General features: G+C 44.5%; 3 protein-coding genes across 7 annotated transcripts in view; 2 read left to right on the top strand and 1 right to left on the bottom strand.

Moving 5' to 3' along the window:
• Positions 1–414, bottom strand: part of USP35 (ubiquitin specific peptidase 35) — a 28,145-nt gene extending 27,731 nt beyond the window's left edge. The window contains exon 1 of one of the 2 annotated variants that reach the window (XM_026844837.1): positions 315–414. The gene's annotated coding sequence lies outside the window, so the exon portion shown is untranslated. The remainder of the gene's footprint in view (positions 1–314) is intronic. The other variant, XM_026844828.1, reaches the window with a different exon arrangement.
• KCTD21 (potassium channel tetramerization domain containing 21) lies at positions 392–15,094 on the top strand. 4 transcript variants are annotated; one of them, XM_026844872.1, is made up of 4 exons: positions 398–473; positions 2,325–2,590; positions 2,966–3,002; positions 8,808–15,094. In XM_026844872.1, exon 4 carries the CDS (start codon positions 8,838–8,840, stop codon positions 9,618–9,620), a length of 783 nt encoding a protein of 260 aa, XP_026700673.1. In that variant the 5' UTR covers positions 398–473; positions 2,325–2,590; positions 2,966–3,002; positions 8,808–8,837; the 3' UTR covers positions 9,621–15,094. The 4 variants fall into 4 exon arrangements, with proteins under 4 accessions (XP_026700692.1, XP_026700673.1, XP_026700663.1 ...); XM_026844862.1 differs by lacking the exon at positions 2,966–3,002 and having other exon boundaries at positions 8,808–15,093; XM_026844891.1 differs by lacking the exons at positions 2,325–2,590; positions 2,966–3,002 and having other exon boundaries at positions 392–473.
• ALG8 (ALG8, alpha-1,3-glucosyltransferase) overlaps positions 12,685–17,996 on the top strand; it is an 18,373-nt gene continuing 13,061 nt past the window's right edge. Inside the window, exon 1 of the mRNA XM_026851320.1 lies at positions 12,685–12,698. Within this exon, the coding sequence (XP_026707121.1) occupies positions 12,685–12,698 (14 nt within the window). The remainder of the gene's footprint in view (positions 12,699–17,996) is intronic.

The following is a 17,996-nucleotide window of genomic DNA, read 5'->3' as shown; positions in this document are numbered from 1 at the left end:
TTTTTTTTTTTTTTTTTTTTTTTTTTTTTTTTTTAAGTGTTTTAAGCTAATTTAATAGTGTGAACGCTTGGCTTTGTAGGGAGGAGCCATACCTCTATGGTTGCTCTTAACAGGATAGGGCTCAGCCCCACTCTGCAAACTTTGCAATCCCCCCCCTACCAGCTTTGAATGAAACATCTCCAAAATTAAAGGATTTTCAGCAGTTTAGCAAATCCCAGCCCTGCATGGGCACGCTCAGGGCCGGCTCTGCAGCCGGCTGGGTGACAAGCATGAGCCATACCCTGCGGAGGGTCGAATTCTTGGCTGGCACCTACCTTGTTAAGGTTATTGCCGAGTGGGTTTTGCTAACGTGCAGCTGCATCCGTGCTGGCAATTAGCCGCCCTCTAATTGCAGGGGAGCCCTGGGGTCAGCGGGAGATGGGGTGGAAGTTGGGTTGCTGAACCAGTCTGTGTGTGCATCGAGCAGTAGGCAGGTGGTGGTCTACCACGTGTGTGGAGGAAGTGGTCCAGGAAGGAAATAAAGAGTATCTGAAAGATACTCCAAAGGATATTCATGTGGATGCTTGGACAGGACATTAGAAATGAGGGAAAACTTTTGCTGGGGTTGGTATTAAATTGGTATAATGGACTGTATAAAGGGTTACATCAGCTGCTTGGAAGGAAAAGTGATGCTCCTGCTGCCGTGAGGCCCCGAAGGGGCTGGTGGCAGTGCCCTCCTGCAGTCTGCATTGCCCACACGGCAGCCCCTGAGCCCACGGGTATCAGGGGTCACGCCAGGAGAGTGCTGAGCACCGCAGCGCTTTGGCTGTTATTCTCCAAACCTCACTGCAGCCGCATTTCTCTGGCTCTGCACTCCCTCTCCTCGTCCATCTTGTCTTCTGCCGTTCTCCTTCAGTAGCAGTTAACCTTCATTTCGTTCTCCTCCTCCCCACCGTGCACCGCTGCTTTCATTCCTCTTCTCTCAGGAGGAACCTGACCTTTGTTTGATATCGCTCCTTCCTTTTACTAACTGGGCACCAGGTCTGTTTCCTACCCCTGTCTCTCTACCCCTTCTTTTTTTTTTTTTACTTAAATTCAGCATCTGCAGAGAGCCGGACGCGCAGCCTCTAGCATTCACCTGCATCCCTAAGCAGGCAGCCCAGGCGATGCTCAGAGGCATCAAGGTGCAGGTCTGGGAAGGGATGAACACACAGCATCGCACCCACAACAAACCGGGGACGTTACGAAACTCCCGTTCACGCTCTCCCGTTGTCGGTGCGTCTCGTTGGCAGAGGAGCATTTTCTGTGTCTAACGAAGCACGGCTAGAAAATGAAATAGAAATAAATATAGCCCGCTGGTGGCTCAGCAGCCGCTCTCCGATGGCGGATAGTCAGTGCGTCTGTCGGCGGGTATGGCAGCTGCCGGCAGATCGATACCAATCCCGTCTCGCAGGGAGAAGGCAAGGCTGAGCCGTGAGCCGTGTTCCTGCCACACGCCTGCTGGGAATTTGAGTCCCGTCCCCCGTGTCCCCCGTGCCAGCCTCGAGCGTGAGCGCGGCCTTTCCCCAAACACCGGCTGGAAATTTCCAGTGGCTCACAGTAGTCCCAAAACAAAAAGCAGTTGCCGGCCCCCCCTCCAGCACTGCCTTTCGGGATATCTCGTCCCTGGCAGACACAACCGAGCTCTGCCTCACTCACTGAATTTTAAAGCCTCTAAGTGCCGCACTGTATTGGCGGGACTGATATTAAACGATTAGTTGGGTCCACCCTGCAGCGATAGGAAAACATGTGTTTTCATCTCCACGTTTACTATAAATAAGCATATAGTGTGTAGAAACCATATTGTAAATGTTTAACCTTTTGTAGTTGAGGGTGAGCCGAGATAAATAAACATGCATCAGGGGTACGTGAAGGGATGGTAAATCTGTCCCTGGGATGAATTCTGTCCCAAATTCTTCCTTAAACTCAGCTCTCACTTGGTGCCTGCTGGCTGCTCCTGGCTAAGTGGTCAGTTGAGTTTTTTATCTTTTTTTTTTTTTTTAATCCACTAAATTATTTATTTTGTTTCTGTGCTCCCTTTGTTTTTCCTTTGTTGTTATTTTTCTCCTATTTTTCATGGGGTGATTTCTAGATTTCAAACTGCCTCATCTGCAGTCCCCATAACACAGCGGGGCACAAACTCCTTCCTTAGGGTCTCGATTTTCTCTGCAAAATCATTCTCTTGAGAAGGGACAAGGCACAAAACTGGTCTGCAGATAAGAGTCACAGCAAGTTCCGTGGGGCTGCATGTGCCTAGATCTGGAGTTCACAGTTTCACGAGAGTTTGTTTGGTTTTTTTTTCTCAGGATTCAGGTGTTTTGTGGAAACTGGAATTTTTTTACCTCAAACTGAAACATGAGTTTCGGTAAGACGTGATGGAGCAAAGCGATATGTGCCGAGGGTGGGGAATCTGGGGCCAAACCCAAAGCAGAACCAGCAGCGCGGAGAAACAAGTATCTTTGCCTTTGTGTTTGCCATTAATGCACTCTAACGAAGCAGACCGGAGCCCCATCCTGCAACCAACCATCCACATCCTTCCGAACCACATTTAAAGTCTCCAGCTGCCATACAGGTGCCCAGATATTTCTTTTTTCCTACCTCCTTTTTAGCTGAAATCAATCCTGCCCCTCCCAATGCAGAATTACTTCCTATAATGCATTACCTGATGTGACTCTTGTAACATTTATCCAGCTGATGTGGCTTTCACCAGCTCTCTTGGGCAATACTCAAAAAGCCAGAGAGGTTTTTAGTCTGGTTGTAGTTCCTGATGCTTAGCAGAAATAGTCCTCAGCTTGCTTTAATTTCATTGCCACTTAGGCATCCTTCATTGTCCCAGCCTAAATAATTAATCTCTGGGGTTTTTTTGCTGTGTGTCTATTTTGCAGTTCATTGTTACTCCTTGACTATTTCTTTAAAAAGCTGCACATATTTCATGTCTTAAATACAGGTTTCCAAAATTCTGGTCATGAAGGGATGTTTCACAAGTGAGCTATTGAAGGCTGCGCTATAAAATTAACCAGCAGTGAAATTCCTGATGTATAAAATTAAAACCAGGGGCAGTGACTGTGTAAATGGCCACATAGCACTACATCTGGCTGGAAGAGACCCTGTTGCTGTCACAGATTCCATTAATGGCTATTTCAGGGGATGCTACAACTTTTAATGCCTTTAATGCCACACATAAAGGTTTCGGAGGCCATAGGCAGCCTGTGGGATGGACTTTGGAAACCTTAAGGTGATACATCATGACCCACTCCTACCAACCTACAGATTGCTCTTACTTTGCTGCTTTGTTTAATTAATTTAATTAATGAGATCCCCTGAAGGACTCTAGGATCAGCCTGTTAACCCCGTTTTAGGCGTTGCCTCTGAAATCCCAAAGAATTGATTCATTTTCCTTTGCTGCCATTGGGAAAGTGAAATCTGTGTTTGCAGGCAATTACTGCCACTTTTCCTGAGCAATATTTTTCCAATAAATACTTCTGTTAGTGTTTACCTGTCAGGGAAATCAAGGTATTGCTACACATTTTCCCAAATAAAAACTTCTGGTTCTCTTTTTTTATCTGTTTAGTACCTTTTCTCTGCCCTGCTGGTATTTATAGGTTCAGCTAAACTAGTATTAGCTTTAGTTTGTGATTGCAGTTGTTTCCTTCAGGTGTTCAATGAGACTCTTAAACAGACATACCATATCTCTTCGGTGTTTTATAAACTTGCTGTTTCAGGGTAGATTATTTTTAACTGGAATGATTTAACTTATTTTTTATCTGAATAAATAACCTGAAAAATCCTGCTAAAAAATTGTCTTTATATATAGGTATATGTCTTAAGAAAAGATCCATTTCTCTCTGAAAAACATATAAATATAACTTTAAACTTCCCATTAAACTGCATTTTTTTGGCTAAAAAGGGGTAGACTACAGCTGTACCCATTTTCCAGAGTGGTTAAGTACATAGTGATATTTGTGCCATTTCTTTACATTTTATTTATGTTGGCAAATTGCGACTGATGCTTTTTTTTTTTTTTTTTTTTTTTTTGGATGATTACTTGTACACTTGTGGGTCTTGCCAGGTTGGGTGAAACAGGCACTCACTTAAATTACGTATACAGAATTTTATTTATTAGCTAATTAAAGCGCTCTTAAATGTGATGAATCCATAAGAGGGGAAATAAGCTTATCCAAAGCTGTTTTACATTCCAAATGATGAAACAAAGGAAGAAGTGTTGTGATAATGAAGGAACTGAGCTGATGGTTCTAAATATGTGAAAGCATTGATAAGTGAAAACAGGTAGATTTTTGTTATTTCACTGCTGTGTCAACCCCCATCACTCTCCCAAGTTCAAACCAATTATTCGGTGAACTAAATGGGGTAGGTCTTTACAGCAATGTTCTCTATGCATCTCTTGAGGATGCTCCTGTGAGTAAAATCCAAATTAAACTTTACAAGCTCTGGTCATTTGAAATGCTCAGATGCTCAGACAGCAGCTTCTCTTCAGGCATTTGACTTTTCTGAAAACTTCACCACTGCTGGTTTCTCTCAGTTTACATCATCGGAAAAGATATTGACTTTAAATCTAACTGTAGATTTTTTTTTTTTTTCTCCCCATGATATTAAATACATCTGTTTTTAAAAGAAAGATGGATTTAAATAAAAGTCACTCTAAAAGCACAAAATAAATCCTGTGCTCTATGGCCAAATTCACATCTTCAACTCTCAAATTAGATCTCTAGCTGATCTGATTTGGATTAATTTTAAGTGTTACTTGGGAGGGCAGCTACATGAAAGGCTTTACTGTAATTATCTGCTTCCAAGAACTGTGACCCAATTCGTACTTGACCTTGGTGACTGCAGGTTTTAGCCACCCATGTCCAAGATCTCTTGGTACCTCCTCTCTGCAGAAATGTCACCAAGCAGAAGTGATTTCCCTGCTGCATTCCTGGAGAACCTTTATATTGCATCAGCAAACTACCCAGGCCTGATAAACTGGGGTCAGGACTGCAAATGCTGGCTGGATGAGCAAAGAGAGAAAACTGACAACCCATTTAATTTAAATTTTTACAAGTTTATGAAAACCTTTTTTCATTAACAAGTTTATAAGAAAAAAGCAGCAAAGACTGACTTTCTTTTCCCAGCTACTGTCAGGTACATTGGTTGGCCAATGCATTAAGTCCAGTTGATGGTGAATCCAGTAGACATATGCGTGCTCACTTGTGCTGCAGTTTTGGGTCTTCCGAGGTTGCCAGACTATCAGATTCATCTTCACGCTAGGAAGATACAAACGTGCAAGTAATGGGATGAATTAGGCAAAACTAGATCATTAACTTGTCATATGTTGATTCCATTTTATGAATGACAGCCGTGGACTAGTTATCCTGCAGCCTTATCCATGGGCCAGATGTTTGCATCTTTAAATGTTAGGAAGAATTTAATCAGGTGTGGGGGCAGTGGGGAGGTCCAAAATAAAAGCAAGCTTGTGTCCTGGGAGACTGAAATCCAGCTTGTGTGGGTCTGTAGGCTGCAAAATAGCCATAAGCAGAACAGGCTGGTCAGGGCACCTGTCTGAGCAGCGTCCAGAGGTGGGAGAGGAGCAGAGCCCATGTGGCGAGGGGTAACGCTGTGTCTGCTGAGCTCTGTGCTGCTACACCCACAACTCTTCCAATGCCAGAGCTAAACCTTGGTCAAATTTCTGATGCTGTTACTGGCACCATAGATGTGGTCTTCAGCTTCGGAGAGCTCATGTTACTGCCATATTTAGTTAGCAGCCTCCCTTTTGGGACTGCTGATAAAGACACCAGTTACAAGATTCTCCCCCTTTACTCTGCTCTGGTCAGACCCCCCTGCAGGGCTGGGTCCAGCTCTGGGGTCACCAAGAGCAGAAGGACACGGACCTGCTCCAGTGGGGCCAGAGGAGGCCACAGAGATGCTGGGGGGGGCTGGAGCCCCCCCTGTGAGGGCAGGCTGGGAGAGTTGGGGGGTTCAGCTGGAGAAGAGAAGGCTCCAGGGAGACCTTAGAGCGGCCTCCCAGGGCTGAAAGGGGCTGCAGGAAAGGGGGAAGGGACTCATCAGGGGGTGTAGGGATAGGATGAGGGGCAGCAGTTTTAATCTGCAAGAGGGGAGATTTAGATGAGATCTAAGGCAGAAATTGTTCCCTGTGAGGGGGGTGAGGCCCTGGCACAGGCTGCCCAGAGAAGCTGTGGCTGCCCCCTCCCTGGAAGGGTTCAAGGCCAGGTTGGATGGGGCTTTGGGCAACCTGGGCTAGTGGAAGGTGGCCCTGCCTGGGGCAGGGGAGTTGGAACTGGATGGTCTTTAAGGTCCCTTCCAACCCAAACCATCCCATGGGTCTATGTTTTAAACATTATCTGTTCAGATTGGACTGAGACATTTGCCTCTCATTCAACTTACATAGCCAGTGAGTCTTTGGATCAGAATAAACCTAGGGTGAATGTTGAGTTTAAAATGAAAATCTGTTATCTTTGGACCATCTGGTCTTTAGATCGTGACTCTTGACAAGGGGCTCTGCCAAGTGAAGCCTGTCACGTACACAGTGAGGGAAACCTCTCCCTCTGCAGCTGGCAAAGGCTGGCAGCATGAGAAAACTACTGCTATGATATAGATAAGGACAGGCTTGGGCTCAAAAATCTGAAAACATGGCCTATGAAGAAAGAGCAGAAACATTTGGGTTGTTTAGTCTAAAACAGCCTGAGGAGTAGCAGAAGATGGGAAGCAACAAACATGGCCTTTGGGGTCACTGTCAGTCCTGCTTGTACAGGCTGTGGTATTTGCAGGGAAATGTAGGGAACGCGTTCATTTGATGAAACCTGAAAAAAAGTAAAACCCATTTTAAGCTGGTTTTGTGAATGTCAGACTGTGCTTGTAGCAATGCTTTTACAGCCATACTGGAAGTCCTTATGGGACAAAATACACGGCAGCCACTCATACCACAGAATTAGCCTAGTTGAAGCCTCTAGATGATCAGTTTTAAACAGCTCTTGACTCTAAATTGGGTAGAAGTCTTCAAGAGTGGGAAGTACACCAAGGCCACCATGCTAAGGGGAGTTTAGCACTGGAACAAATATTTTTTTCTAGGGTGTATTTGGCTGAGGTTAGTCACAAAGATGGTCTTTGGTCATGGGCATAGATGGGGTGTTGTGTTGGTCTATGCATGCGTCTTTATTTGCCAGTTTGGTTGGATATGTGGGACAAGGGATACGTGGGCAAAGCACTCGGATTTAGAGATCTGCTTCTTTCCATTCATTACTGTGCTGTGAGATACAGAGTGTGTGCTGCGGGCTAAAGAACAGAGTGGAAAGCTAGTCTTAAACTAGAAGTGAAATACAGATTCTCCTTTGACCTGTTCATTAGCTGCCCTAGGTTAGGCATGTTTTTCATAGCAAAATGTGCTCGCTATCTAGGGGTGTGTTTGTTTTAGGGTGCCATTAACACTATCATTTGGGTTTCAGCAGCCATAAAAGAATTGCTATTTTGGTACAAGATGACATTCTTCCCATCTGTATTTTGCTGTGACTCCAGAGTTGATAACAGCGTCATAGTGTCTATGATTATTCCATGACTAGTTAGGAAAGTGCCTGCACTTAAGTTTAATTTCAAGGGAGCTGTTTGGTGGCTTTCTGTTGAACGACTCTAGTTGCTACAGCAAGAGTTACTTCCTACCTCTGTAAGTAGACACTGATGGCTTTCCTGCTGATTAAGTCAACAATAAAACTGGGAATGAACTTTTGATTGATTTAGATTCAGCAAACAAGGAAAAACAGACTTGCAGGTCCTCAGCTGGCAGGAATTAGGACCCACCTTTTCAAGGCAGCTGAGCTGATCTGCAGTGGAAAGAGCTACGTAGCTCCTTCCTGTTCCCTGCCACCAGCCCTGGCATTCCTCTGGTTCCAAGATGTAACAGAAACATAGCCTGAATAGAAAATTATGCTTTTTCTCCCTAAAGTGGTTCCCTATAGGGGCAGATGAGTGCCAGAGCTGGCATAAGGGAGGAGGAAGGTATGGTGGAGGGAGGTATGTCCCTTCCTGCAGCAGTGACGCTTAACTGCGCCATAAAATTGCATCCTCTGTCCATCTCAGCTGATTGCAGAGGAGCTGCATGGAAACTACGTCAACTGGGATATGGCCCCAATTAATTAGGAAATGTTTTCTAAGGTAAAGCCTGTTGGAAGAAGAAAGCCTGCTGGTTTGTTTGTTTGTTTGTTTTTTTACTGAATGGAACTGCAGTCTGTCACGTGCTTACGGCAGCACGGCTCGCTGGCTCCCAGCTAGGCTGACTGCACTCACATGTGTGTCAGGGGATTCTGCTGCAACAGCTTTGCTGCTTTAATTATATCTTCGGATGCTGTAGAAAGTGTTGGGTTGTGTCCAGTTCTTGTCCTGTCCTTTTTTTCCCCTCTAAATTCTGTATTTGCGAGGGAGATGGGATCAGGTGAGCACAAAACGCAAGTCTTGCTTTGAAGTCAGCAGTTGTTCTGCTATAGGCATCCATGGGACAGATTTCACTTTTAGCATGATGGTAAAAATTGTGGAAGACTCATGATTTCTGGCTCTAAACTGGACTAAAAAAAGTTCTGTTCAAGTCTGTTGGGAGAAAAAAACATCCTTACGCTTGTTCTTAAGATATAACCTCCAAAAGCAATTCCTCACTTCTAACTTCTATGATGAATTTATGCCACGTAGTTACCCTTATATATTTAAGACTCTATCTCTGTAGTTTAACCTTTCAAAAAGGTAAATGCAACTAAATGTGTGGTATTGGATTTTTTTTTTTAATTTAGAATTAGTCCCAGCACTGTGAATTTTCCGTCATGTCAGAACCAATCACGCTCAATGTTGGAGGTAAACTCTATACCACCTCTCTGTCCACCCTGACCAGCTTTCCAGACTCCATGCTGGGGGCCATGTTTAGTGGGAAGATCCCAACCAAGAAGGACAGCCAAGGCAACTGCTTTATTGACAGAGATGGCAAAATCTTCCGCTATATCCTGAACTTCTTACGAACTTCTCACTTGGACCTCCCTGAAGACTTTCAGGAAATGGGCTTACTTCGACGGGAAGTAGATTTTTATCAAATTCAGCCCCTGATTGAGGCTTTGCAGGAGAAGGAGGTGGAGCTTTCTAAAGCAGAGAAGAATGCCATGCTCAACATCACCCTCGATCAGAAGACCCAGACAGTTCACTTCACCGTCCGAGAAGCACCCCAGATCTACAGCCTGTCTTCCTCCAACATGGAAGTGTTCAGTGCCCGTATCTTCTCCACATCGTGCTTGTTCTTGAAGCTTCTCGGTTCCAAACTTTACTATTGCTTCAACGGAAACCTCTCTTCCATATCCAGCTACCTGCAGGACCCCAACCATTTGACCTTAGATTGGGTTGCAAGTGTGGAAGGCCTTCCTGAAGAAGAGTACACCAGGCAGAACTTAAAGAGACTCTGGGTGGTGCCAGATAATAAGCAAATCAATAGTTTCCAGGTGTTTGTGGAAGAAGTGCTAAAAATAGCCATGAGTGATGGTTTCTGCATAGATTCTTCGCACCCACATACTTCAGATTTCATGAATAATAAGATTATTCGCCTAATACGATACAAATAGGAATGGCTATTTATTACGGTGCCAGCATGGAGATAACACAGGTTAAGTGTTTCCCTTTAAAACACACTTACAGCCTAATTCGGAATCATGCTTATCTGGATTAAGAGTCACTAACAGGGAGATGATTTTCCTTTAATGTATTTACCAATACAACCTTTCAGAATATGTCCATATTCTAGATGGAAGGAATATTGTCCAGCACCTGAATTAAGGACTGGTTCTGTCTCTGCCTCCACCTCTGACCTGCTGTACAATTGTGGAGAAAATCACTTAACTTCTGTCCTTCCTACATTTGCCAGTTGGAAAATCGGAGTGATCCTTAACCTATATTGCAAGGGAATGTGAGGGTTCAGTAATCAAGGTTTTAGGAGGTATCTGGAGAACAGATGCGGTGAAAGATGCCCCGGAGCTGCAGTGCAGCAGGCAGCCCCAGGGGCAGATTTTCCATGTCTTGCCATATCACCTGTGCAGAGCATCCAAGCAGCTTGGTTGGATCCGCAGAGAATCAGCCTCCCACGTGTATGCACTCAATACAGCTGTAAAGGGTGATGCAGATGGCAAATGAGTACGGGATTCCTGTCACTTTGGGTTCAGCAAAGGATTTCTGTCATCAGCTGAGGCTGGCTTGGGTTTGTTTAACCCTGTGAGGGAGCCCCTGCTCCGTTCTGCTTTCACAGAAGCTGTGTTTGAATGATGTGACTGGCACAGGGAACAACCGAGGAAGCCATAGCAGAGATAATGGTGTTCCTACAAACTGAGAAGACGGTGGCTGATGGGGGAACTTTGCTCTGAATGCTCTTAAACCTTTACTTTTACATTCCAAGGGCATCCAAGACAACTAGTCCTTTTCTTTCTTCTTACAATGTTATATTTGTCCGGAGGATGCTGCTGAAACTTTCTGAGGTGGAGACAGATTTGGGGTCAGAGGCCCCCGAATAAATTCTAAATGTTTGAGCCTCTTCCACCTGGACACAGCCGCCTTTTGGGGACATCTCCCTTCAACAGTGCCTGGAGTGCACGGGATGCTCTCTGGGTAGGATGGATTCCATCTGAAAAGACATTCCCATCAGGTTACACCTAGTTGTTTTCATTACAAAAACGGAGGCTCGCTTTTCCTACCCTGGTAGAATGAGCCATTTTTATATCATTGTGAAATGATCTGGTCACTAAGTTAACATTTCACCCACTTGCTTGGCTTGTGTCAGATTGTTGGAGGTGAGGCAGTGGGAAACCAGAGGTGATGACAATGGTCAAGCTTTCCTACACACCCAGTCTATGCCACCATGAAGATCGTAATCCGCTAGCTGCATGTTGGCTCTGAACATTGTTTGTGCCACATTCAAGGTGGTTCGTTCATTAAATTGTGTTTAAGAGTATTTTAGCTGTCTTTCCCTAACCAGATAGTTATGTGTGCATGAGAGACCCTCTGGAACATTTCCTGTTATCTCTAATGAGATAAAAAGGAAAATGCAATAGCCAAGTTTTTCATTTAGAATTTTAGTGCTTCCAAAAGTTCTTAGCACAGGGCTGCAAAGCTCAGTGTTGCTCATGTTCTTGTTTCCCAAAGTAACTAGTCTGTCCTTGCATTAAGCTGACCTGAGAACAAGCATAAAGAAGCATTTTGTTACTGTTGTGAAAAACTGTGAGATAAATGTATTTCTACTGTCCCAAGCTGTAACTGCACGAACCACACAAACCAGCGTGCTGACAGCAAAACGCACATTCTGCAGCTATTGGCAGCCTGTTATAAACCACTGCCCCTGTCTGACTTGGTGCTAAACCAGCAAGATTTATGTGGGACCATGTTGTTAGGAAGCGCTGACTGGGCTTGAAGCCCTCAGAACCATTAAACCTGGCAAGTTTCATGAATTTTGAGGATTGTAAACAGGGTTTTGTAGCCAGATTCCAGCTTGAGTCACCATATCCTTCTAGTTTTAGTTGCATTAGTAAGAACTCTTTTTTTTTTATTCTATTCCCCCATTCCTGTCCCAAATTACAAAGTGGGAGTGATCTGTTTCAGGCATTGCTGGATGCCCCTGACAAAGCAAAACAACCCGAGTGTGAATCTTATTTCTGACATGAGCTTGCCAGTCAGTTGGGCATTCACAGTGATGCCCTATGCACGTAATATGACCATCATCTGTAAAATACCATACAAGAACCCTCTTTCATCAAATCTATGCCTTTGCTGAATTTATGGTAACAGCTTTGGGGGACTGTTGACAGTATTTTATTTTTAATTCACACCCTTGAGAGTGGATTTCTAAATGATCTGTAACAGGAGTTCTTGTATATCAGGACTAAAATGATACTTATCTGCAGTAATTTGTTTCTTGTCAGCTTGAGTTTTACCAGAGATAAGAGCAGTGGGCTTACATTTCATTTGGAAGGTGGGAAGAAGTCTGATCTACACTCTTTAGAGCTCTGGATCAGTACTGCTCCATTCTGTTTCAACAAAATAAAAATATTCCCTGGGAAAGTTGAATCATTACTGCGTTTTCTGGTGAAAGGCAAGTAAGAGGAGTCTGTAAAAGCACTATGCATGGCTTAATCTAGAACATTTACTCGTCCCCTTTTCTTCACACAGTAGCAGCACCCACACTAAAAGCAGTTATACAGTTTTTTAAAAGTCTGAATGAGAAATGAAGAGTACCCCAACCTGGCCTAGACAGTAACTAGGGTAATTCTGCTGATGTGGATATATGGGTTCCAATCCCCACAGACTGAGGAGGGAAGTGAACTCAGATCTTATGGAGTGCTTTAACCCATCAATCTATTATGCAAAAGATGGATGACTTGAATACACATTTACCTGTGCTCAAGAACCTAAATCAGGCAAAGGTATGGTTGGCCAAAAATGTCAGTTATTAATATGCAGAGAGATGCAAAATATCTCTCTTCTATATGCAGAAAGATGCAAACTTTCCAAGAAGTATAAAGATACGAGTGAAGACAGGCTTTGGGGAGGAATAGGAAAATTTCAGATAGCTCTACATTACTAAGCAGAATAAACATCTTTAAGCATAAGATACTATTTATAATGCCACAGCCGTTTGGCATGCTAATGGCGTATGTGAAGTAAGCAATAAGTGAATCACTTGTGATTGCAGTCAAACATATGTTATACAAAGGCCGTTGCTATTTCAAAGTACACACTAAGCTAAATTTATAGCTGCTCCTTAATTTTGCAGTCTGTGAGTTACATTATAATGACTGTTTACAGGAATGTTCTCCCTCCAAAACATTTGTTCCCTTTTTATCTAGATGGCTGGCTTTTGTTTACCTTCTTTTTCTGAGCCCTAGAGGTGTAACTTGCTTCTCTTTACCAGTCAACAGCACTAATGATTCTTCTTCTCAAGAGTTTTCCTGAATTAAAGAAAATTGAACGCGCACAGAGCCATATTAAGTACAGTGCCACCCCATTGCTAGTCATGAAAAGCACTTGGCATTTATTAGCAGTAACATCTAGAAATTATTTCACTGTTGAGTGTAATATTCACTCTCAGAACAAACATTTTTTTTCCTGTAAGGGCCTAAAAACAAAGAAAGGATCTAGTGAGGTTTTTTCTCTCAAAGTCTGAAGAGTGCTCTCTTCCACATCTTGGTGCGTAACTCCTGTTCTGATCCTGCCATACGCCTGTCTCCCTCAACACCTTCTACAAAAGAGGCTAAGCCCTGCACTACTTTTTTAAAAGGACTGCATGCTGAGAGAGCCACTGAATAAAGCAATCAATAGTGTTAGAGCAGAAAAATACCAGAGTTAGGTCAGATGATAAGTTATTGGCTGCAGTCTAATGGCATTTTCCGATATGGGCATGTGCATAATAGCACAGTGGGATTTTTTTATATGATGAAAAGATTATTATGAAACATTTTAGTGGAATCCAGAAAGAATCACTCATGGATTTCTCTGTGTGTTTTTAGTCTTGATAGTTCTTAAATATATAACAATGTCCAGTGATAATGAAGGAACTGAAACCATACATAAATATTAAGGCATCTTTGGTTCATGCAGCTGTTAAGGGTCAGTAGGAGTTGGTGGGTGGAACGTTTGTTGCTGCAGGCAATGGAAGAGAAATAAAAGAAATAGATGTTAAAAGTTAGACCTGAAAGAATTCACATTAACAAGAAACCCAGGGTTTAGAAGGGAGAGAATAAAGAATCTTTATGTGTTTGGGAAAAAAAAAAAAAAAAGCAAGGTGACAATGGAGACAGATTTTTTCTATGGAAGGAGGCTGTGATTAGAATGACTCACTGGTCCTTTCCAGTTTTAATCTCCTATTATGCAACCTAAATATTGGTCATGCCAAGAGTTATGCTAGTAACTTGTCAGGAGCAGACAGTTTTGCTTCAATTTGCATGTGCTTTAAATCATCAAACATATGCACTGCTGTAGTTACCATACTTTAACTGGGTTGCTGAGTATAAATTGCTGCTTGAGTTCACTGGCAGTAAATACCTGCAATCAATTAGATTTATTCCCAGTCTAGGAAAGGCTGGTGAAGTCCATATGTAAGGTTGATGGGAGTGATAAATACTGCCTTCAGCCATAGACTTTGGGAAATAAATCTAGGATCTTCTGATACTTCACAGATAAATGAAGAAGTTATGAAGAAGACTCCTTTGGTGAGTTTCATTTTCATCCCATCCCTTTGTATTTGGTGTCACTGCTCAGAATTTCAATATATTTTGAAATATGTAACTGCCTTTCTGTAATGACTCCCATATCCACATACTGATACATGCAGGGTACAAGCAGTGCTAGTATGTGGCCCTCACAGTACAAGTCTTGTATGTGAATTAGTACAGGCAGTCATGCAAATATTCTGTGCAAGAAAGGCTGGATCGAGCATAAATATGCACATCATGCTCTCAGATTCACTTGGGGATAACACAAGGGATGGTTCCTCTATAAATTCAGAAAAAAAAATGAGCTACAGGAGAGTGCTGTATGGAATAATTCCTTTTCTCTTCCTCTCGTCATTCCTCTCCTCCTTAATTTCTTGCTCCTATTCCTAACAGTAGAATTTTTTGATCAGAATTTGGTCCCTAATTCACTAAAAGCCATGCTTTTGAATTAATACTATTTGGAAAGTGTCAAAAGATGGGTTTTATTTCTTACCACTTTGATAGAAAGCCTGTAGGGCTATCACATTTAAAAATCTGGTTGCATTTCTCTGCCTGTAACTCTTGTGAACCGTTACTAATATGTATTTTAGAAAACAGTAAATAAAATGTGAATGAAGCAGGAGATGCTCTGCCTGACACACATTCCTTGAGGAAAAAGCATGCAGTGATGCTTGCTGAATCTGTTCTTTTCCTCTAAGGATTTTACACAGTGCATTATTGCAACGCTTACCTAGACGTCTTTGTGCCTGAAAATTGTAGGAAGCTCCCCCCAAATTAGTGCAGTTGTAGAAAACTTGGATGAACAAGCCTTCCTAAATAAATGGAAACCATTTTAAATGCATTAGCTCATTTGTGTTTCAAACATTTAGAAACAGAGGATTAATTCCTCCTTTTCTCTTTCTTAAACCCCAATGCTTTACCACTGTTGAACTTATCTCTACTCCCAGAGTTCAAACAAACTATAATATATTGCTGCTGTATAGAAAAAAAATAATTTAACATATTATCTATATGATTTCATGCAGCCCCTACAAGGTACTATGCCTAGATAGATGAAGGTTTGCTGTAAGGAAGTGAAAAGGCATCAGCCTTGTATGCATCCACCCTCCAGGCTGGCAGTTTCTTCCAGGTATTAAAAAATTGAGCTTATTCCACTGAAAAAACACTTTAAACCTTGAAGCCAGCTCAGACCCCTGTGACAGTGGTTGGAGATAGCACGTCCCTGGAGCAGAGCTAAGCTGGTGTGATTTGGAAGTGCTTTCTGCCCAATGCCAGGCAGCTCTCAGCACAAGAGCTGCCATAAATTCCCCCATGCTCTCCACCCAACATTGTCACCCACAAACACTGTTTCTTGGCACATAGTGGGACACTGTTTCTGTGTCCCAAATCAACATGGTTAAGCCCATGCTGATGGCAATAGCGGCGTGATGGGCTCCCTGGCACCCTGCCCCACATCACAGAGGGGATGCAAAGGAGCATCCAGAGAGAGATCCTAAAAGATTACCCAGATCAGGGTAAGCCAGAGCCCTCTGTCTCCTCAACTATATCCCAGGGACAGGGGAGGCTCCTGGAAGCAGTGGCTGATGTTGAGCACTGTAGGGACAGCATTTCTCAGCTCTAGTAAATACAGAGGAGCATGAAGGGATGGAGTTGGAGCTGTGCTCAGGTGATGCCAACCCTGTGTGAGACCAGGGATGACAGCACTGCAGCCTAAGCCCAGGCTGCTGCAAGTACCACCCCACAGTGGCCCCACAACACTCAATCCCACATCACCGCCTAGCACCATACGTGGCCCCATAGCCACCTAACCCCTTAACACCCAGGATCACCAACCACCCAACTCCACTGCTGGTCCCACACCACCCAGCTCCACATCATCCAGGCCCAACACCACCCAGCTCCACACCTGGTCCCACAGCCACCCAAGCCCATGTAACCCAGGCCTAACCCCCACCCAACCCCCTGTCACAGAATTACAGAAATACAGAACCATTCAGGTTGGAAAAGACCCTTGGGATCATCGAGTCCAACCCTCAGCCCAACTCTACAAAGTTCTCCCCTACACCATAGCCCCCAGCATCTCATCTAAACGACCCTTAAACACATCCAGGGATGGGGACTCCACCCCCTCCCTGGATAGCCTATTCCGCTGTCTGACCACTCTTTCTGGAAAACATTTTTCCCTAATGTCCAGTCTGACCCTCCCCTGTTGCAGTTTCAAGTCGTTCCCTCTTGTTCTGTCACTAATCACCTGTGAGAAGAGACCAGCACCAACCTCTCTATAATGTCCTTTCAGGGAGCTGCAGAGAGTGATGAGGTCTCCCCTCAGCCTCCTCCTCCTCAAACTGAACACTCCCAACTCCTTCCATGGCTCCTCATAGGATTTATTCTCCAGGCCCTTCACCAGCTTCTTTGCCCTCCTCTGCACTCACTCCAGCACCTCGATATCTCTCTCGTATTGAGGTGCCCAAAACTGGGCACAACGCTCCAGGTGTGGCCTCATCAGTGTAGAGCGCAGGAGGACTGTCACCTCCCTGCTCCTGCTGATCACACTAGTTCTAATACAAGCCAGGATGCCGCTGGCTTTTTTGGCCACCTGGGCACACTGCTGGCTCATGTTCAGCTGCTTGTCAATTAGAATCCCCAGATCCTTCTCTTCCACACAAGCCTGTAGGCCTGTAGGGGGTTGTTGTGGCCCAAGTTCAGGACCTGGCACTTGGCCTTGTTGAAGCTCATCCTGTTAACATTGGCCCACCAATCTAGTCTATCCAAGTCTCTCTGTAGAGCCTCCCTATCTTCACAGGGATTGACACTCCTGCTTAACTTGGTGTCATCTGTGAACTTACTGATAATACACTCTACGTCCTTATCATCAATAAAGATGTTGAACAGAAATGTTCAACACTGAGCCCTGAGGAACACCACTTGTGACTGGCCACCAGCTGGATTTAGCTCCGTTGACCACCACTCTCTGGGACCGTCCAGCCAGCCAGTGCTTGACCCACAGAATCACAGAATCGTCTAGGTTGGAAAGGGCCTTGAAAATCATCCAGTCCAACTGTTAACCCAGCACTGACAGTTCCCAACTACACCAGATCCCTCAGCGCTATGTCGACCCAACTCTTCAACCCCTCCAGGGATGGGGACTCCACCACCTCCCTGGGCAGCCCATTCCAACACCCAACAACCCCTTCTGGAACGAAATGCTTCCTGATATCCAGTCTAAACCTTCCCTGGTGCAATTTGAGGCCATCACCTCTTGTCCTATCACTTATTACTTGGTTCAAGAGGCTCATCCCCAGCTCTCTGCACCCTCCTGGCAGGGAGTTGCAGAGGGCCAGGAGGTCTCCCCTCAGCCTCCTCTTCTCCAGACTGAACCCCCCAGTTCCCCCAGCCGCTCCCCAGCAGACCTGTGCTCCAGACCCTGCCCCAGCTCCGTTGCCCTTCTCTGGCCACGCTCGAGTCATTCAATGGCCTTTTTGTAGTGAGGGGCCTAATACACTCTATGTTCTTATCAAGATTATCAATAAAGATGTTGAACTGAAACAGTCCTTAACTCATCCCCCCTCTCTGCACCCTCCTGTCAGGGAGTTGCAGAGGGCCAGGAGGTCTCCCCTCAGCCTCCTCTTCTCCAGACTGAACCCCCCCAGTTCCCCCAGCCGCTCCCCAGCAGACCTGTGCTCCAGACCCTGCCCCAGCTCCGTTGCCCTTCTCTGGCCACGCTCGAGTCATTCAATGGCCTTTTTG

The sequence above is a fragment of the Athene cunicularia genome, assembly GCF_003259725.1.
Source record: "Athene cunicularia isolate RWA chromosome 1 unlocalized genomic scaffold, athCun1 chr1_part1, whole genome shotgun sequence".
NCBI lineage: Eukaryota > Metazoa > Chordata > Aves > Strigiformes > Strigidae > Athene > Athene cunicularia.
This window is presented reverse-complemented; position numbering and strand designations above follow the sequence as displayed.